This window comes from Mauremys reevesii, linkage group 2 (genome assembly GCF_016161935.1).
Source record: "Mauremys reevesii isolate NIE-2019 linkage group 2, ASM1616193v1, whole genome shotgun sequence".
In the NCBI taxonomy this organism is placed as follows: Eukaryota; Metazoa; Chordata; order Testudines; family Geoemydidae; genus Mauremys; species Mauremys reevesii.
In genome coordinates this window covers 213,045,775-213,067,204 of record NC_052624.1, presented here as the reverse complement: position 1 = coordinate 213,067,204, position 21,430 = coordinate 213,045,775, and the positions used below count along the sequence as shown (strand labels likewise).

At 41.6% G+C, this 21,430-nt stretch overlaps 1 protein-coding gene across 3 annotated transcripts in view; it reads left to right on the top strand.

Annotated features, from left to right (window-relative positions):
* Positions 1-21,430, top strand: part of GAREM1 (GRB2 associated regulator of MAPK1 subtype 1) — a 124,448-nt gene that overhangs the window by 84,402 nt on the left and 18,616 nt on the right. For 2 of the 3 annotated variants that reach the window (XM_039527851.1, XM_039527849.1), the window contains exons 3-4: positions 8,507-8,637; positions 19,775-20,953. In XM_039527851.1, the coding sequence (XP_039383785.1) occupies positions 8,507-8,637; positions 19,775-20,953 (1,310 nt within the window). The remainder of the gene's footprint in view (positions 1-8,506; positions 8,638-19,774; positions 20,954-21,430) is intronic. The other variant, XM_039527852.1, reaches the window with a different exon arrangement.

The following is a 21,430-nucleotide window of genomic DNA, read 5'->3' as shown; positions in this document are numbered from 1 at the left end:
CTCTCCTCTTTCGTATCTCTTCTCCATGGGAAAAAAGCCCGGTGCATGAGCCACCTAAGTGTAGCTTCTTTATCTTTGCTGTTATCCGATTTCAAACCTTGTTTGGTGTGAGCTTCTAGAGTACTTCTCTCGCATTTTCTTTAACATGTCCCTCTCCCTGTGCGATGCTACAGTGTGGTGGATTTTACTATCATCCTGTAGATTCCACTATTCATGTGGGTATGTATTTGTAAACTTGCTGCTCAACAGTTTGACGCAGGCTATGGCTAATCAAGAAAGTCAGACATTACAACAGATTCACGTAATGGCTGCCCATTGTTACAACATGTGAACTGATACTTAGGAAACTGAAAACTGCTCATGTAATGTTCTTAATACCCTTCAGCAACACACAAGAAACATGAAATGATGGTGTTAATTATAAATGAGGTTGTTAATATCTATGAAGGTGGGTTAAACTTAGGGTTGTTATACACTGAAAAGTTGCAAAAGCATAGTTACGTCTCTTAGGGATGTGAAAAATCCATGCTCCTGAGAGACATAGGCTGGCTTAACTAACTGCCATTGTAGACAGCACTAGGTCAATGGAAGAATTTTTCCATCAACCTAGCTTCTGCCCTTAGGGGAGGTGGATTACCTACAGTGACAGGAGAGCTCCCCCACCCCATTGCTGCGGTGTGTGTCTACACTGAAGTGCGATAGCTATGCAGCAACATTTTAAACGTAGACATGCCCGTAGTTAATATTTAATGCCCTTGCCATATACTGCGGTTAGTCATGTGATTTCTGTAAGTCATATATATAATTTATTTATCGTGGTAACCTAGTAGTTGTGACTCTAACCTATAAAACAAAGGATGGAGATATTTGTTTTTGGTTTGCCATTTTAAGTCATCTGTAACTTAATACACCTACATATTCAGTGTCTTGGGTTAAATTTAGGTGAAATGTGATTAAAGTGCCATTGGCACTCTTGTACTGATTGGTGTTATGGTGCCAGTATCTACACATTTAGAATAATAGAAATAGTCTGCTACATCTTTTCTATCTAGCCCCCTTTTCTTTGCCAATGCATAATTATAGATTCTAATTAAAAGTCTAGAACAATGCAGGTAGCCTTTGATTGTATTGCCATGTGGAAGACCCTGTTTTGATTCCTTTTCCTGATCTCTTCAACACTATAATGTAAAGGTGTTGTCCTAGCAGTGTGCTAACCATTCACTATGACATCTCCAACTGAACGATGGTGCATGGCTCCGTCTTTTTCTTGGCTGAATGGATGACAGCAAAGCAGGACTCCTATCACAGTGATATAACGCAGAAATAAATCGTGATGTTTGAAACCCCCAAAACTTTAATAATCCTTCCAAGAAGTAAAACTATTCCTATTCCTTTCCACCGGCCAGCTCCCTTCCACTGTGCATAGAATACTACACAATCAATTATTATGTTATTGAATGTGCTATTGTGCCTTGCCCTGTTCTTTGTTTTACAGTACCATAAATTCAGCTCAGGTGCACATCACCAGGGGCGGCTCCAGGCCCCAGCACGCCAAGCGCGTGCTTGGGGCGGCATGCCGTGGGGAGCGCTCTGCTGGTCGCTGGGAGGGCGGCAGGCAGGGTGCCTTCGGCGGCATGCCTGCGGAGGGTCCTCCACCGAAGCCGCGGGACCAGCGGACCCTCTGCAGGCACGCCTGTGGGAGGTCCACCAGAACCGCGGGCCCAGCGGACCCTCCGCAGGCACGCCTGCGGGAGATCCACCGGAGCCGCGAGACCGGCGAGCAGTAGAGCGCCCCCCGCGGCATGACGCCGTGCTTGGGGCGGCGAAATGTCTAGAGCCGCCCCTGCCGCATCACAGATTCTAATTTCAATTTTATGTTTACTTAAACATGCCTTTTTTTCCCAGTTAATTTTAATTCTGTTCCCAAAATTGCTAAAAGTGTGCATGTGTTTTTCTGTGTGCATGTTGGGGGGGACGGGTGTTCCTTTCTTTAAAAATGAATGTGATGAACACAAATATATAGCAATGCAATATTTTACTAGTTCACAGAGCTGTTGAGGATTTAATAATGTTTGTACAGTCCATACAAAATGTGCTCCATAAATGCACCTGGAATTCCTTCCTTTACTGTGTCTACTATATTTTCACTCTCTCCTTCTAAAGACAGATTCCAAGAAGTCTCCTGTTTCAAAATGACGAACTCCTAGTGCCCTCTAATCTTTCTACAAAAAACTGTAAACCAATGAATAAATGATTGAAAAAATAAACTCTAAATTTCAGTAAACTGAAAGAAGGAAAGCAAACAAGAGAGCAGACATGTTGTTTCCCGTTTATTGTTACTACCGCTGCATATCCCCCAAACACTTCCTTTGCAGGCTGCTTCTCTAGATTGTAAACTTTTGGGGGCAGGTATCAAACTTTATACTCATTCATAAAGTATCTAGCATGCTGCTGGAACTATTCAAATTACAGCTGCATCAGGACTTATGATTGTTGGGGGTTTTCCCCTAAAAAATGATGCTTTTTCCCCTAAAAAATGATGCTTAGGGTGCTAATGATGATTAGCACCCTAATACTTCATAAAATGAAATACAATACTTGAGCATAATTGTACATAATTCTACAAAAGGAAGATAAATTACCTGCATGTCAGTATGGGTTAAGATTATATCCAGGTTATTTTAATACTGTATTTTTTCTGGCTTCCAATTTCCCCCTCAACTCTCTGCCATGTTTGTGGAGTAAGATAGCTCCACTCTAAGAACTAGCTGACAGAGTGAAGATTGATCAAATAAGCTGAGACTTCCCTGAGTGAGACAAATCTACCTCCATATCAAACAATGGGGTTACTCTCCTGTCCTTGTGTGCACATGCAACACTAATGGGAGTTATGTGCACATGTCAACAGAAGCATGTACAATATCCCCAGCCATAAGAGAAGCAGAAGTGCTGAGGTAGCCTTTCAAACTGAAATATTACATTCCATTGCACTCCTAATAATCTGTCCCTCCTTCTCTACCTCCTCCTCTCTTTCCCAAGCCACTTCAGTTTGAAATTCATTATTTTGGTCATTCACATCTTTCTTACTCCTTTGACTCTGTCTTTTAAAATCTCTGCTCAATTCTAGCTAAAGTCATTCTGCTCAAAAGCAAAAGTGTTCCCAGAGTCCACTGGCACTAGAGTTCTTATGGGGAATATTGGCAAAATCAACAGTCTTTCCCAAAATGGTGGAATTTTATCAAATAGATAGAGTCTAAACATTGTAGGCCATGACTGTGGTTCTGGAAAATGCTGAGTACGTTGTCAACGCTGCTCATAGTGTGAAATATAAACGTCTGCGTCTCACTCTTTCTATCCCAATGTATTGTCTATTAATTCCTGAACAGCACTGGGTCCTGCAGATGGAATAACTCGCTTGGAGATTTTACTAAATAATCAAAACTTCTGAAAGGCAATACAACTTTTTCTTTAGAGAAGGGTTTGACAAGTAACACATCTGAACAGATGTTTCTGCAACCTCCACCCTTTCTGTATGGTGGCACAAAAACACTTTACACAGAATGGTTTGTTACAGAATTCCTGTACTGATTTAACAAATTGATTTCACATCTCCTTTTGTGTTTGTGTTAACTCTTACATTGTCTCTGGGAATATGGTTTTTAATCAATTTTTGTATTCGAACAGGGATTTTTAAAAGTAAAGTACAGTAAAACAGTAATTATAGTAAGTGGAAAGAATTATTACAGTAAAAAGCAAAGTCAGTAGTCTCATTGCATCTTGTTCTTCTGTTCTGGGTTTTGTTAGGAACTGTTTAAGAGGGACTGGACTGGACTTTTTTCTACAGGAAAGTGGATCCCATAACTTTTAGAGGAAAATGCTGATCTTTTGTGTCAATTATTGCTTTAATCTTTGTAGCTGGAGGTCTACAGATTATCCAAATACTAGCAGATTTGGCACTTTCCAAGGGAAGAGCTGCTGCTCTAGGCTTTATTTTTCCCCCTGTTTTTTCATGTTTCCATGCTCATCTTTTTGATCTCTGTTGCATTTGCCATTTTCATTGCAAGTGCCTTTGCATGAAAATAATCTCATTTCTCCACCTATTTAGGTGGTATTTTAAAAGTGCAATACTGCCTTAATACACTGTCTTTCTTTCCCTGCATCAGAGACCATGCTCTGGTTGAAACTTGTATTGGTTTCATTGCATTGGTTAACAAGAAAAACCCTTTATTAGGTTTTTACGATTTGATTGTGCTAATATAAAATGTCCCATGATATGAGAGTTGCATGTGCACTCCTCTGAAAGCATTTTATTTTTGATTCCTGACAATACTTATTTATCAAATACCTAAATAAAATGAAGATAAGTCATGTTGTGATTGTGGTTCAAGCTTCTGTTAATTTTGTAAAGTTTTCTGGTTAAATTTACCTTCTCTCAAAAGTAGTAGTGTTTTGCTACACTCTGCAGGCTGTATTGTTTGATTGTTAGTTTTAAAACAAAAACAAACAAAGTCTTGTCTTTAGTTAGGAGATAAATAACTTACAGATACATTTGTTCCAAAATGCCCAGAGTATAGTGTGTGTGTGTGTGTCTGTGTAAGAACATCATTAGGGTTGCAAAGTCAAACACTCCCAAGAAATTCCAGAATTCATGTTGCCTGTACAACTGTAATTCTGCCCCCTTGTGCATATGTGTTTGATAGTCTTTAGTTACATGAACATACACTACTTCCCCCACAGGCCCCTGCCTTATTCAATGCACAGTATACAATGCTCGCTTAATGAGCAGCTATTCAATATTTTGTTTTCTCCTTGTTCAGAGTGCGGCCTCGGGCTTTACTGCATGCAGTTCAAACTCTGCTCTGAAGACAGAATTATTAATTTCCTCATGGGCTTTTCTATGGCTCTCATCACTATATTATCCAAGTGCTTAATAAACATTAATTTATCTTCACACACTGCCTGTGAGATGAGTGGGTATTATTGTTCCCATTTTACAACAGGAAGCTGAGGAACAGAGAGATTAAGATCAAAAGCAGCTATTTATTTAGCGGAAGCTAACCCCACCCAGGGAGCCCCCTCCCCCCTCTGTGGTAGCTAACCCCACCTGAGGAGACCCCTGCCACGGCAGCTAAACCCACTTGGGGAGCCCGCCCCAGCTCACCTCGGCTCCGCCTCCTCCGCTGATCATGCCGGCGCCGCTCTAATTCTCCTCCCCTCCCAGGCTTGTGGCGCCGATTGGAGGAGACTTAGAGCAGGGGCTGTGTGCTCAGCGGAGGAGGCAGAGTGGAGGTGATCTGGGGCGAGGAGCGGTTCCCCTGCCCCCCCTCCCCGGTTACTGTAGGCGGGCCACCTAGTTTGCTATACGTGTATACTTCCCTATACTGCCCGCCGATCCGGCGGGTAGTAATCAATCTATTGAGGATCGATTTATCGCATCTCGTCCAGATGCGATAAATCGATCCGCGAAGTGATGCCCGTACTCCCCCTCGGCAGGAGGAGTAAGTAGCGTCGACGGGGGATCCGCAGCAGTCAACTCGCCGCCGTGAGGACAGCCAGGTAAGTTGAACTAAGATACTTTGACTTCATAACTGAAGTTGCGTATCTTAGATCGATTTCCCCCCCCCCCAGTGTAGACCAGCCCTACAAGTCCACTTAGTCCTACTTCTTGTTCAGCCAATTGCTAAGAGAAACAAGTTTGTTTACATTTATAGATGATGATGCTGCCTGCTTCTTATTTGCAGTGTCACCTGAAAGTGAGAACAGGCGTTCACATGGCACTTTTGTAGCCAGCATTGCAAGGTATTTATATGCCAGATATGCTAAACATTCGTATGCCCCTTCCTTCTTCAGCCACCTTCCTGAGGACATGCTTCCATGCTGATGATGCTCGTTAATTAAATCTGTGACTGAACTCCTTGGGGAGAGAATTGCTCTGTTTTACCCGTATTCTGCCATATATTTCATGTTATAGTAGTTTCAGATGATGACCCAGCACGTTGTTCATTTTAAGAACACTTTCACTGCAAATCTGACAAAATGCAAAGAAGATACCAATGTGAGATTTCTAAGGCTAGATACAGCACTCGACCCAAGGTTTAGGAATCTGAAGTGCCTTCCAAAATCTGAGAGGGATGAGGTGTGGAGCAAGCTCTCAGAAGTCTTAAAAGAGCAACACTCTGATGTGGAAACTACAGAACCTGAACTACCAAAAAAGAAAATCAACCTTCTGCTGGTGGCATCTGACTCAGATGATGAAAAGAACATGCATTGGTCTGCACTGCTTTGGATCGTTCTCGAGAGGAACTCGTCATCAGCATGGACACATGTCCTCTGGAATGGTGAAGGAACATATGACTCTTTAGCGCATCTGGCATGTAAATATCTTGTGACCAGCTACAACAATGCCTTGCAAATGTCTGTTCTCACTTTCAGGTGATATTGTAAACAAGAAGTGGGCAGCATTATATCCTGCAAATGTAAATAAGCTTGTTTGTCTGAGCGATTGGCTGACTGAGAAGTAGGACTGAGTGGACTGTAGGCTCTAAAGTTTTACATTGTTTGTTTTTTAATGCGGGGGGGGTTGTACATAAGTCTACATTTGTAAGGTGCACTTTTATGAAAAAGAGATTGCACTACAGTACTTGTATTAGGTGAATTGAAAAATACTCTTTCTTTTGATTTTTACAGTGTAAATATTTGTAATCAAACATACTATAAAGTGGGCACTGTACACTTTGTATTCCGTGTTGTAATTGAAATCATTATATTTGAAAAAGTAGAAAACATCAAAAATATTTAAATAAATTGTATTCTGTTAACAGTGCGATTAATCCCTTGACAGCCCTAATACCTAGTATGCAAAAAGAGCGTATGATCATGTAATTAAAGACTGTATTGTAGTGCATATGTGTAAGGGGCTGAATTAAGGTTGCTCAGGCAAGGGAAGCATTGAGAGCACAGAAGTGACAGTCGCTCAACTTTTAGTTTCAGTGCCTGGATCCAGACCTGGCCTGGCCCACAGCGGCCTAAAGCTGCAGTTGTAGGTAAAATCTTGCTCAGTCCTTTGCAGCCCTGGGCTGGAGCATGCTCAGTGAGGAGAGTCTCTGTTAAGCTCTAGCAAGTCTCTACTGATCATGTGGGAACTGTGACTCTTCAAAGGCTTATAACTTGGCCCTGCTCCAAAATAATGGGTGGGGGAGGGCTAGAGTGTCTCAAATAAAAGGTTGCCAGAATTTTTTAGCATGGGCAAAACAACTTATTTGTCCCTTGCCTCATTCTTGGAAAGAGCTGGACTGTTTTGGCTGAAATTTTCCCAACAACCATCATGGAAAATTTCAGCCCAAATGGTTAAAGTTTGGCAAAGCTTTATAAGCAACTGAAAACAGGGTATTATTGTGGTGGGAAATGTCAGAGAACTTTAAGAGGCAATGCTACTAACCCTGCCTATCATACCTTAAAACTACCATGGAATCTGTACAAGAAGGGCAAACTCCTACCTTATGAGTCCACCCAAAGTCCACCCCTTAAACACTGCTGTTCTACCGTGTATGTAGTGTCTGTCCCAGCTTTAGCTACTGCTCTTTAGAGCAAAAGTTTACTTTCAAATTGTGCGTTCATATTGCATAAAAAGAAATGCGGTAAATGAGGTGACTATTCAGGATCGTATAAACATTCCTTCTAAAATCCTGAATGTGACCACAGTATTAGGGTCTGGGCAGAGATTTGTCTTCTGAGACATTGAGAAAAGTAATAAAATTAAAATGTCTGTCATGTGGTGTGGGGTAAAGTTAGCAGGGAACACTTATTTCCAACATTTCATAATTTATTTACTTTAGAAGGGGAATACGTTATCTTCCACAGAGTTTTAAATAGGGGTGTGGGTGTGGGTGTGCGTGTGTGTGTGTGTGTGTGTGTGTTTAAAGGTACACGTTTTAATAATGGATTAAATGGAGCTAGCTCTAACAAGTAATTTGAAACATTGTTTCTGATTGTAAACTGTCAATGTGGAAAGCATTCAACCAGTACACTACTGTTACCAAAATATGGTGTAAGGCAATTGATTTAAATTTAACCCCTTTACTGCAGTCTAATGACACTTAAAAATTTCAGCACTATTTTTGGTTTCTTTGTGGCCCAAGGTTTTTTTGTGTTTTCTATAAATCAAGGTATTCTAAGAGGTTTCTACACAGAAGCTGTAAGGTATAAGTGTACACATGTAGAAGCACTAGTAGTTACTTGCCAGTTGTAGAGAGCATCTGATAAGATACCTTTTTAATTTGACTTCCCCTCCCACACACTCTTGTAATTCTGGGTTAGTGAAACTTGGTCCCTTTTCATTTGAAAGCTTATGAAGACTCTTTTGCAATCTCTTCTGTTGTTGCTTAACTATTAATAATCAGACGAAACTGACCGAGCATCATAGTGAAGGAGTGAGCAAGCAGTTGCCACAGTGACAGCTGTCCAATGTAAATATCTTACCGCTCTTCTGTTTATCATCTGTTTTCAGGGCAGTTTAAGCTGCTGGAACAAGACCGAGATATTAAGGAGCCAGTGCAGTATTTTAACAGTGTGGAGGAGGTGGCTAAAGCATTTCCTGAACGAGTTTACGTCATGGAGGAAATAACATTCAACGTTAAGGTAGCCCCTGAATAAATATTTGTCCCCATCTAAATGATTAACTGGTACAATCTTTATATACATGGCAAACGAGCAACTGCGTTATGTGGGAAAAGTGACTTTAAGACAGATGAGTCCTTAGTCGTATATTCGTAGGCAGTGATCTTCAGTATAATTTTTTGTAGTATTAAAACGGTGTGTTCTTCAAGGGCCCTTTTGATCCTACAGCCCAGCAGCGGAGCACCCCCAATAATCCATCCATCTAACTCAAGTGCTGTTGCCAGATTCTAGACAAAGTGTCTTTTGTTTCACCCCCCGAAAGCAGTCTGGATTTTACTCCCTGCTAAGCACCAGCTGCTCCACTCGGTCTCCAGAAAGCCTCATTTCCAGACAGCGTGTAGGGTACTGTGATGGAGTTACTTATCTCTAATCAGATGGCAGACTACTGCAGTTAAATAGCATTGTATATAAAGCAAAACAACAAAAAGACCCACTTGCTTTTCTTGTGTACATCTTGAGTCTGTGAGAGGATCAGAGATTCACATGGGAGTGGAAAAGGGTTTCCTGTGGCCACATACGAGCACTCAGACTGAAACTGCATTACATAGAACAATGTCTGAATCCATCCACACACATTCTCACCTGTAGTTTCAGTAGGATACAGTGCAAGCCAGTTCAGTGCCCAACACAGGTCACAGCAGACTCAAGGCTGATGTAATTTGTGCCAGTTGGAACACCAATGAGGGTTGTTACATAACTCCTTGGAGCTGGAGCACGTAGGAGCTAACCATACCTCCTACACTGGTGTGGGAGCGAGCTGGTTATGCTGGCTTTACATTGCCAGTGAGTCCTCTGCCCCAGAGGAATCCCTAGCTGGCTCCTTCATCTCTCTTGCGCTGCTGTAGCAGAGGACCAGGGTTTTGCCCGTAGTTCCTACACACGTGAAGCATGATGTTTGAAAGGGTGCTATATAAACGTGAAATACAATTTAACTCATGCATTCATTTTGTCATTACATCTTTCAAAACAGCATATTGTTTTCATATAGACCCTCTTGATTAACCTGGATGTCTATAACTGGGTCCCTGATGACTTAACACCGTGATGTGAGATTACAGAGCAGTTTTGCATTCCAAGGACAAAGCTAAACATACATAAGACTAAATACATTCTTATCGTGGAACTCATAGCTCTGTGCAACACTGACAAATGTATTGGCATTATTTAACTGATCAATGGAAAAATTAAAATGCAGTCAGTGAAATGGACAGCTATGATTTTATAGGGTGAGGAGTATACAACTACAAGCTTGTTAAATGTAAAATGTTCCCACATAAGCTGGATAGGAATTTAAAAAAAATACTTTGCCAATTCAGTATACCTAAAGTTAAATGCAGCATGCTGTTTTGATATCAATACTGTATTCAGAAAATTGCTATATACAGTAATATTCTTCAGTTTAAAAAAAATTATATGTTTAATTGTGGGTTAAACAGGTGCCTTAGCCTTTTTTCCCCCTGAAACTGTTTCAAATTAGGGATATCTGTCCAGAACAGGGGTGGACAACCTGAGCCTGAGAAGGAGCCAGAATTTACCAATGTACATTGCCAAAGAGCCACAGTAATATGTCAGCAGCCCCCCACTAGCTCCCCCACCACTCTGCTCCCAGTGCCTCTCACCCACCGGCAGCCCTGCCAGTCAGTGCCTCTCCCTCCCCGCACCTCTTGATCAGCTGTTTCCTGGTGTGCAGGAGGCTCTGGGGGGGAGGAGTGAGGGCACTGCAGGCTCAGGGGAGGCCGCGGGAAGGGGTGGAGTGGGGGCAGGGCCTATGGCAGAGCCAGGGGTTGAGCAGTGAGCACCCCCCGGCACATTGGAAAGTTGGTGCCTGTAGCTCCAGCCCTGGAGTCGCTGCCTATACAAGGAGCTGCATATTAACTTCTCAAGAGCCGCATGTGGCTCCAGAGCCACAGGTTGGCCACCCCTGGTCCAGACCAAGCCTGTTCACTTCTGTTTTTATTTTTGGATGTAAAGTAATGTACCAGGATTGGCTAACAGTTTAAGTGCTAACTTTTTATAAGACTGTTACAAAATAAATATTGTACAATATAAATGCCATATGTGTAAGAGCCTATGAAATTGACGTAAGCACTGGAGACAACTAAAGTTTATCATGTCTAAATACAGTAAATCATTCCAGTTTTATATGTTGTAAAATAATACAGCATTATTCAGTATTCAAATACAAGAAGGAAAGAAAAAGGCTAATGTAACATAGTTGTTGCGTCTGAGTGTATGCAGCATTGACATAGATGCTCACGAGAAGTTCTTGGGATCTACACTAAGGGTTCTTCAACTTGGGAGTTGTGATTTCTTCTCCCTCCACCACCCTTCCCATAGGCAGGGTTCTGGCTAGATCCCAGCTGGATGGGAGTGGGGTGCTGGCATGGGAGAAGGTTGAGAATCACTGATCTATCCAAGAGAGACCTCTGCCTAGGAAATCTTGTAACCAAAGGTGTGGTGTCAGTATTTTGATAACAGAAAACACTTACATCAAGAATTAGAAGGTGAACCTGTTTGTTTGGTTTGGTTTGTTTGTTTGTTTTTAATATTTCATTATATTAAAAAGAAACCCAAATGCTGTACTAGGCTTGATAGGCAAGCCAGGAGAATCTCCTGCCACTGTGAAATTGTAAAATATCTGCCCAGTTACTATAGTATATATTAGTATTGTTGCATGCGCAGCAACAGCAATTTTACTCCAGTCCTATTCTATCAATTAACATCATAGTGCAATAAAATATAGGCAGTATTATAAAAATCAATTTTCTTTTACTCTTAAACTTTTTCTCTCACAGGGCAGTGTAGAGTTCGCTTCCTGTCTGAATCCCTCTCTGTCCACTCCTTTGTTGTGTTTCATACCTGTCTGCTTTTCCTGCCACAGTTCTCCAAACTTTCACTCCTAGCTTTCCCTCACCCTTATTATGTTTCCAGTTGCAAAAAATAGAGGTCTGACAGTTAGGATTTCTCACTAACAGGTAACTTTCAAAGGAAAACTCCTGTCTTCCCCGATGCACCAGGGTAACAGCTATATTGCTCCCCATCCCTGCACATTGAACCGGCCATAAATATGCACCTGCTGCGCCTGTTATGGCTGGTCCAGTGTGATCCTTGCCTCTCCATCTAAATGCCTGTGGTGGGGCAGGATTTACAGTCAGCACTGTAAACAGGAGAAAACCTGGCTTCTGATGTAGCTATGGATGTTGTGAATTTGAATCTTGTTGTTTGTGGGGTACGAGGTTATTCTACTTCACTTTGTGGGGAAGATGACTCCTTTTTCCTTAAAAACTGACATTTAGGTGCAGGGGGCATCTTTTCACCTCTTCCCCTTATATCTGTGGCAGACAGACATGGCGCAAAATCTGCTGGGTCATCTGTGAGATAGAAGAGGCAGTGCACGTGGCTGGAGTACAGTACTGTGTAACAGCAGGCAGAAATGGGAATTGAAGATTTATTATGGAATTATTAACAATTTGAGTCCTTCTGTGTCAACATTAAGTTTTCCTGATGGGTAAAGAGCCCATAGGTCTGCGCTGTGTGTGTGTGAGAGAGAGAGAGCAAATTTAGAATATTCTGGATATAGACTTTCTTAGATTCATATTTAGTCTACATTGAAATGAGAATTGGAACATTTTCTGGATTAAATATGTAGTTTCTACAAATATCTGTCCTTTGCTGAAATGCTATTTGGTAACCTCTTTGGTGTAATACTCGGTAAATCACCACAGAGATCTTTGTTTATATAGCACCATTACACTAGTGAAGATGGCTTTTCTTGATTCTCCACAGGTGGAGGGAAAGCACTAGAGAAAAGGAGACCTGCATCAGGGAATAGCTCTTTCTACGCTAATAGCAATAGGTTGTCAAGGATAGGTAGTTGGATGTTGCAGGGGGAGAGTCCATATTAGTAACTAGGTAGCTCATCAGATTGATTAGAACAAAAGAATACCCCCCCCCCACATCGTATTGGACGCGTAACTTGGTAAAGCTTCCATAAAGAAAGGCAATGTTGTCCCGGTGGATAGAGTATAGGCCTGGGAGCCGAGAATTCCTGAATTCCAAAGACTGCCACTGACTCTTTGTCTGGGATCACTTTTTTCCAAAATGTGTTAACAGAAGGGTTGCTGCTTACCTGCCTCCAAGAGATGATCTGAGAATTAATGTTTGTAGAGCATTTAGAAGATGCACATGTGCTATAGTTCCCTAAGTAATTATTGCTTTCTTACTGAACAAATCATTTGGCTGGTGGGAACCTTTAGTCTCTGAAACGTTATGTGTTTAAGTAAGCCTCTTGTCACAGTGGTTTACTGTGCTAGTCCCTACAGCTGTGGTGCACAAACTTTTTTTTCTAGTCTTCCCCCCCCCCCACCATACACACACACCATTAACAGAATCTGTTTCTCCCCCCCGCCCCTTACTGCACAGCCAAGGCTTCCTCAGCAGAGGAGCTTGGGCTGAAGGCGAAGCTGGCGGTGGAACTGGGGATTGGGGAGGAGCTGGGACTAGAGGTGGAACTGATCTGGGGGTGGAGAGAGGATCAGAGCTGGGGCTGGGGCTGGAGGGGAAGCTGGGGTTGGGGGCAGAGTGGGACTGATGGTGGATCTGGCCTGGAGGTGGAGCTGGGCCTGGGGGCTGAACAGGGGTGGAGGCAGAGCGGGGCTGGAAGCGTGGCACTCCCTCCCCAATCCCCAGTGTGGGCTGGCCTGGGCCCTGCCGCACGCTGCCCTGAATGCCCCTCCGTGCCCTCTAGGGGAACACGCCCCACAGTTTGGGGACCACTGCCCTACAGAGTGCATTTTTTCTCAGAAATAAAAACAAGAGCTTTTATTTGCTTGAGAAATGATCAGTTTTCTAAGCCTTAAAAATGTTATGCAACTGAATGAATAAATTGCTGATTTACTGGCATAGTTGCATTGCAGCTTGTCATTCCTAATAAGCTTGTCTTTTGTTTCCAAAAAAAAAAAAATCTCTTTAGAGGCCTGTAACCAATGTGGTATTTTAAAATGCCATAGTAGTGATTGCTAAAATCAGTCCATCTTCAGTTTTAAATTTAAATTGTAGCCCAGGTCCCCTCATTGTTACCTGGCCTAATACAGTACTAAGATTGTGCTTTATACTGAACCTTTCAGTTTATAGATAGTACTGAGATACCACCTTAACTCCTGGAACCAGGGAAAGCCTGCTTCAGGTGCTGGAAATAAACACATGCATACTATTGACATGAATGGCCCTGCTCATCAAATTTAGGAGCCTTTCAGTCTCTGATCATGTAGGCAACTGCTTACTCTTCCAGTTTATCCATCCCTCTTAAGAACGGTGTGTTTTTATGTAGCCTAACAATCCTTAGACAAATAAAAACAGAACTGTTTATTTTTTAACCTTTTTTGCTATCTGCGAATTACTAACTTGGGTTTGTAAAGTAGTTTAAATACTCAAAAGTACTGCTGCAGAGGTGACTATAAAGCTTTGTAGTTAAAGGATTTTTAGTTAGCACTGATGCTAAGCCACCTTTACTGTAGAAGCAGCAAAGAGTCCTGTGGCACTTTATAGACTAACAGATGTATTGGAGCATGAGCTTTCGTGGGTGAATACCCACTTCATCGGATGCATGCACCCACGAAAGCTCATGCTCCAATACGTCTGTTAGTCTATAAGGTGCCACAGGACTCTTAGTCTGGATCTGTAAAAGCAGCAAACACGGCTACCCCTCTGATACTTTACTGTAGAATAACTGCTGCACTCCCTCATAATAAGATGCAGCAGCTGTAACAAGCTATAATAAAGCAACTAAATAAAAAGTTTTTATATAAGCCTTTATACACTTTTTCATCAAATGATAACAGATTACAACTATTAGGACTTGAAAACCTATTGCATCAGCTATTGGTAGAATCTATTCTTTTGCACTAACTTGTGAGAGGCAATATGTTAAACTTCCCAGTACAAAATTTTTGTTAGGTAATCATTTTTTATCTACCTGACGTCTGTCTTCTGCAGCAAATGTCACTTTAGTCAATCTAAATTGCCACTGAATTGCAGGAGACAGAGTTTAAAAGATTACAGTGACGTAATTCATCACTGTTTTGTAGTGCATTTGATAAAATGTTTTGTAGGAAGCCAGTGACTGAGGTCAAAATGCTGGCATCAATGCTGAACTGCTGACATGGATTGATAGCTGGCAGAGAGAACAGAGAGCAACTAATATATGGAAGAAGATCCTTCTGGTGGAAGATAAGTCCCAAACCTACTTGTTAGTATAGGGAGTTGTTCAGTTTAAATGTCTGCTAGTGGTTTAGAAATGGCTTTGAAACGTCTAAATACTCTAATTTTAAGTGAAAGGGGAAAAAACTTTCAGAAAAATGTAAAACTTGCAGTGCTGTCACACTGCTGGGAGGTGAATTGTTTAAACAAAACTTGCTCACTGAACTCATCCTTCCACATCCCATCGCCTGGTTTTACCTTCCTACAAATCAGCAGGGCTCTTGTTCCAAGACTAATGTGTTTCAAAACCAGTATTGCCAACTCTCATGATTTTACCCCAACTCGAGAGATTCTGGGTGTGGTTTTACCTGTCTCATGTAAACACGGTCAAAGGCACCAACTTGCCAATTTTCCTTTATTCAAAATAACCACTATCTCCTATTACCGTCACTGGGGCAGAAGCCAGCAAGATGGCCCCCATTTCCTTGCAATCTATCTGCATGTGGACGTGGGGCTGCCCTTAATAAAATTTGCTGCCACCTCCCACTGTTCTCAGTAAGATTGAAGCCAGGCCCCCAGTCAAAATGGCTGCCACTCTCGTTCAGGGGGACGTTGAGTGGTGGGATGTTGGTGCCTGTGGGAGAGCTATCACAATGACATGAGAAGTTCCTGTGATGAATGGCTTTTCAGGGCTGGGTATGTGGGCAGAGCTCTGTGCGAGAGCTTTAGGGCAAAGGACGCAGACATGTCCTGCCTTCATGTATGGCCCTATAGCTGGGAGAGGGGTCCCGGAGGCATGAGGTAGGGGAGAGAGGTGTTGGAGAAGTGGCGCTGCTAGGTTCCAGGCAGAGAAATGTAGCTGCTGGGTCAAGACAATAATAGGAAATGGATGGCAGTTACCTTCTCCTCACCCTAAGTTAGGGAAGTGTAGTTTTCATCTGAGCAGGCGGGGAGAGACATGCATTTTTGGTTGCATTAAAGGGTCATTGAAGGTTTATTTTTCTATCTGAAATCATCACACAGAGGAGTAGAAGGAAGTTAAAATAAAGCCAAAAGATGGACTAAAATCATGGTTTGTTGATTTTTCCATTCCCCCACCCCAGAAAATCAAACTTTTTAAAAAAAATCATAATTTTTGATCACTTGAGGTTGGCAATATTGAATTAGGAGGGAGGAGTGAGGAATATCCTAATGAGAACACACATGAGTTAATCTACGGGCAATAGCCTTGCTGACCTGTAGGCATGGAAATAAGGAGAGAAATGAGTCACAGTGGGACCCTGAGTCCAGACTGAGACCTCTATGAGCTACCAAAACACTAGTGCTATTAATAATGGATGTTTAAGCATTGCAGTATGTAGTTGGTTATTGATTGTACTTTGATTATCAGTGCTCCTCCTCTAAGATTACTCCTTCTGTCATATCTTGAGGGTTACAACTTTTAATAGAATCCTAAAGAGTTTTTTAATAGTGTGTCAAACATTGGGGGACTCTTCACGTAGTTGTGTCTTCACTGGTGAGTACTCTGGGCTATCTAGATTCTGCCTCCACGGAGATGCCAGTCTGTCTTTTCCTGTTCACAGGCAGAGTATAGAAAAAAACATCTTCTGTAACTTGTTTCATACATAGGTCTCTAATATTAAGTGTGCTGCTTTTTCATCATACTAGCTTTGCTCATTTTGTATTGATCTTAGTATTTATCATTTTGTATGCCATCTTAGTAATATTTATCTTTGTATATGGAGGCAAGCTAGATCTGTGTCTAATAACACTTAGATAACTAGCTCCTCCATGGACTCCTGAGGGATTGATTCTGTAAGGTGCTGAGCACCTTCGCTGAGGAAATGGGTGCCGTCAGCCCCAGCAGGATTGGGTCTGTAAGTATGAGAAGTGATCACTGAAATTGTGCTATTTGTATTGTATATGACAATAAAGAGAGCCAAAGAGCAGCACAGACACAGTAGGATTAAGGTTAAGGCATTCTAGTTTTGTGGTTATTGATAATGTGAAATTGTTATGAGTAATGAGTTAGTGAGAGTTTAAATTTCTCAGGACATTGCTACAGGGGCAGAATCACAGTAGTTTAGGTGCCAGGTTTGAGAAATGTAACCTTAAGGATGTGTCATCTTAATTTTTTGGTTGTGTTTTAACACTGTTAGTTTAACATGATTGTAAATTATAGTGTAACTAGGACACACATACATTTCTACTGTGTGTCCTGGAACAAACATTTACATCATCTACACTAGAATGTACAGATATATTAACTAACATGTTAATGTGTTAAAATAGACTAAAAAATCAAACCCAGGAAAAGGAGAGTTAGGGTTTCCTTAACTCTCTTTTCAGAATGTTGGAATTAATATGCACTCAACCCACTGAGATCTGTTTTCAACTTTAACTTCACCTTAATGAGGATTTTTAGGTGGGAGCTAAATCTGTTGTGCAATCTTTCAACTTCTGGTTTTCCTTTCCTTTTTAAAGATATTAATTTTTGTGGTTCTCTTATGATGGTTTCAGACTACAGCTGATCTGTACTGAATTTGCCATTCAGAATGCAGTTTGCAGAGTTGTATTTTATTCAAGGCCAGTACCAGACTGGATCCCTGGCAAGACTTTTCTATTGTTTTAACACTTATGTCATTAGTAAAATGTAGCTTTATTTCCTAAATCATCACCAGATAAATTTATGCAGTAAAGTTATAGAACTCTCTGCTAAGGGTCTGGGTTGAAAACAAAATTAAATTTGACTTGTCCAATTTATTAATCAGTTCACTATTATTTATTTTAAATGCTGCTTTTCTTTTTCTGTAAGAAAAGAATCTGTCATCACTGATAACTAGCATTCACCTCAGCAGACCCATGAACTGCACTCTTCATTGTGAAGCCATGGTGTTAATCACCTCAGAAGCTTAATATCTGGCTAAATGTTTCCTGCTGTTCTGGATTGTTGTAGCTCTCTAGGGAACTACAAGTTGTCAAAGCAGCAACTCAGCAATCATAGATTTTATAACACCTCTCTTGCTCTTCCCTTTACTCCTTCTGATGCCCTTTAAAAAAAAAGTGCAGTAAGAAAATACAGCTACCTCTCAAGTCTTAAATTTCTCATTATGTGCCCTACCTCTTCAAAACAATTCACTATATATATTCCATGGAAGTGAACGTACTTGCAGAAGATGACTCTTTAAGAAAGTCGATGTGGTATGCACAATGTGTTTTGAGTTTCCTCAACTCCCACCAATTCCACTGAAGTCAAAATGACATCCAGTAACCAAATCCTGAATGTAACTTCCTGTGCACTGGTCTTGAAGAGCAAATGGAATGAGCTTGATGAAAATGTTATCAGCAGAAGACTGAATGTTTTCCTTTTATATATAATATATATATGTCAGTGTTTCTGAATGTTGCCTGACCTCTAGCGTAAGTTGTGAATGGGTGTTATGTACAATAAAACCTTAATAGTTTCCTGGATTAGACTGATTAGTGTTGTTTAGATAATGCAGAACTTGAATAACTTCCTCTCAGGAAACACTGAAGCTGAAATGCTAAGCAGACATGGTGAACATACCAAAGCACTTGTTCATACTTGCTGTGAAAGACTCACAGAAGTCAATCACATTTTCACAAATACGGACAAATTGCAGATCACAACTTCCATGGGGAAGCGCAATTACTTACAGCATTTCTCATTTATTTAACAGACTGAGACAACAAAATTGGTTAGTAAGCGGTCTTAATAATTTATGTGGTGGCTATTTGCTAACAGTGTCAGATTTTGAAGCATGGAATTAGGGCTTTACTCTGCACATAAACAGGATGTTCTGTGGGTGGAGAAAACAATTTTTACGTAGTTTAAAAAAATCTGCAAATGAAATCCCTGCTCAACATGCCCAGCCACTAATACTCTGTACTACACTGTACAGCAGGTGCCTGTAACAGGATGGCAGGGTCTGCCTGAAACATCTTACTCTGCATACAGGTATTGATCCTGCTGAGAAAAGGCGAGCTGGGTTCTGTTACTTGGCTGGGGAAGGTGTTTTTTTATGACACCCAAATATAAGGCAGGAGTGGCTGTCTAGAGAGAGAGGATCTAGAGTTCAGTAGTCTTGAGGTATTAACCGTAGAACAACCAAGCCTGGGCATCTTTTTACCTTCTAGTACAATTTCCATAGTAGGAAACATGTGACCATACATATGTTATATAAACTCTCAAATCACAATCTAGGTAAAACCAAGGGGGAAGGCTAGGGTCTGGTAGGGAGAGGTGGGCAGTGGTGACAGAACCAATATTCTTGATGGGGGTTCACTGCCTTGAGGGCCTGGGAAGGGGTTATATCAAGAAGGTATCTTTACTCCTGGATCACAAGGGAGAGGCACAATAAGGGGGCCATCTCTGCTCCTCAAGGAAGGAAGCTGGAGAGGGAGAGAATCTTTTCTCCCTTTTCCTCCGAGACCTCTGCAGGGAAGTGCCATAAAGCAGCAAACAGAAGAGAGAATGGATGCCAAATAACTAGGGATACCAATATCTCCCAAATATACTTTACTGCTTTTGGATGGCTGCTATTTAAAAGTGGAGAATATTTTATTTGTCCTTCACTAAAAACTAGTCTTTTATAGTCACACTCTTTCTAGCAACTATGTCGGTTCCAGATGACCCTACTTTTTTCTCAAGCAAAACCATAGTAATGTGTGGTGCATATTAGAAATTTAACTTGTGCAGATTTCCATGATAAAATTCTTGTGTTTGACTCTATTAAAGTTATTAAAACTAATTTACAGTTTCATGTGAGATGTAATCTCCCATCCTACTATCCAATCCCACCTAAATAGACTTGGTATGAATTCAGGTGCTATCTTCACTGTGCAGGGAGAAATATTTTTATTTATATTTGTATTGCAGGTGGCTTCGGGTGAATGCAATGAAGACACAGAGGTTTATAATATCACCCTCAGCACTGGGGATGAGCTCACCTTAATGGGACAAGCGGAAATCCTTTATGCAAAAACGTCCAAGGAAAAGTCACGACTCAACACCATCTTCAAGAAAATTGGGAAACTTAATTCCATCAGCAAGCTAGGCAGAGGCAAAATGCCGTGTCTCATCTGCATGAACCATAGGACCAATGAAAGCATTAGCCTTCCTTTCCAGTGCAAGGGCAGATTTAGCACCCGCAGTCCACTGGAGCTACAGATGCAAGAAGGTGAGCACACAATTCGCAATATAGTAGAAAAAACAAGGTTGCCTGTTAATGTAACTGTGCCAAGCCCCACACCAAGAAACCCTTATGACCTGCATTTTATCCGCGAAGGGCATAGATACAAGTTTGTCAATATTCAAACCAAGACTGTGGTGGTTTGTTGTGTGCTGCGTGGTAACAAAGTTATTCCAATGCATTTTCCCTTGCACTTGACTCTTCCAAAGTTTAGCCTCCCAGAGAGCCTTGTAAAGGGTGAGCTGTGGCATGAAACCTTGGTCCAGCACTGGTTTAATATCTGCCAGGAACAGTTTGACATAGATGAATATTCCCGAGCAGTGCGAGATGTGAAAACTGACTGGAACGAAGATTGTAAGAGCCCTAAGAAAAGTCAATGCACTGGGCACAATCATGTGCCCAATTCTCTCAGCTATGCCCGGGATGAACTAACGCAGTCCTTTCACCGGCTCTCAGTTTGTGTTTATGGAAACAACTTGCATGGAAACAGTGAAGTGAACCTTCATGGGTGCAGAGATTTGTGTAGCGAGTGGGCCCTGTTTTCTCATGATGCTCTTCAGTACCAGGACTCTGGTGATAGTAGCAGTGACTACCTTTTTCCTGAAGTTAGTGAAGAATCAATGTTTCTACCTGCGAAACCAGAACTCCCTTATGAAGAACTGTGGCTGGACCAAGAATCTGGGAAGCCCAACGATCAGCCTCTTACGCGCTCACTAAGTGAAAAAAACAAATGTGATAATTACAGAAGTTCTTTCCGGTCAAAGGGTGGTACTGCATCTCTTCCTATACCTGGATCTCTAGCAGCAGCAACGAAATCTTCAGATGTTTCCCTACCTCCACCTCCGGTGCCTCCCAAATCAGAAGCTGTAAGTCAGTGTTATTTATTTTTATTTATTTTTAAATGAGTGTGCACTTGGGGACTCATTAGGGCAAGACCCAGACTTGAGATGGGAAAGGAGAAATGTATATTGTAATCTAATCCTTTCCATGTGGAAATCATAACATAGGATTGATTTTAAAACAAATTAACAACTAACATTTAATCCCTACACTTTGGGATGTATATTGCCTTGGTTACTGCTCTTACAAATAAAGATTCACAGATCCTAAATGAGCCCTTCACTTTTCCAATTATATCTCCCCTTCAATGCCTCACATTTTGCTCAAGTTTTTTGTTGTTGAAGTATGTTGGTCATGAACCCATTCAGAATACCTTCACGTCATCCTCGATTCAGCCACAGAGATTGCTGCACAGTCAGAGGCGGCTCCAGGCCCCAGCATGCCAAGCACGTGCTTGGGGCGGCATGCGTGGGGGGCGCTCTGCCGGTCGCTGGGAGGGCGGC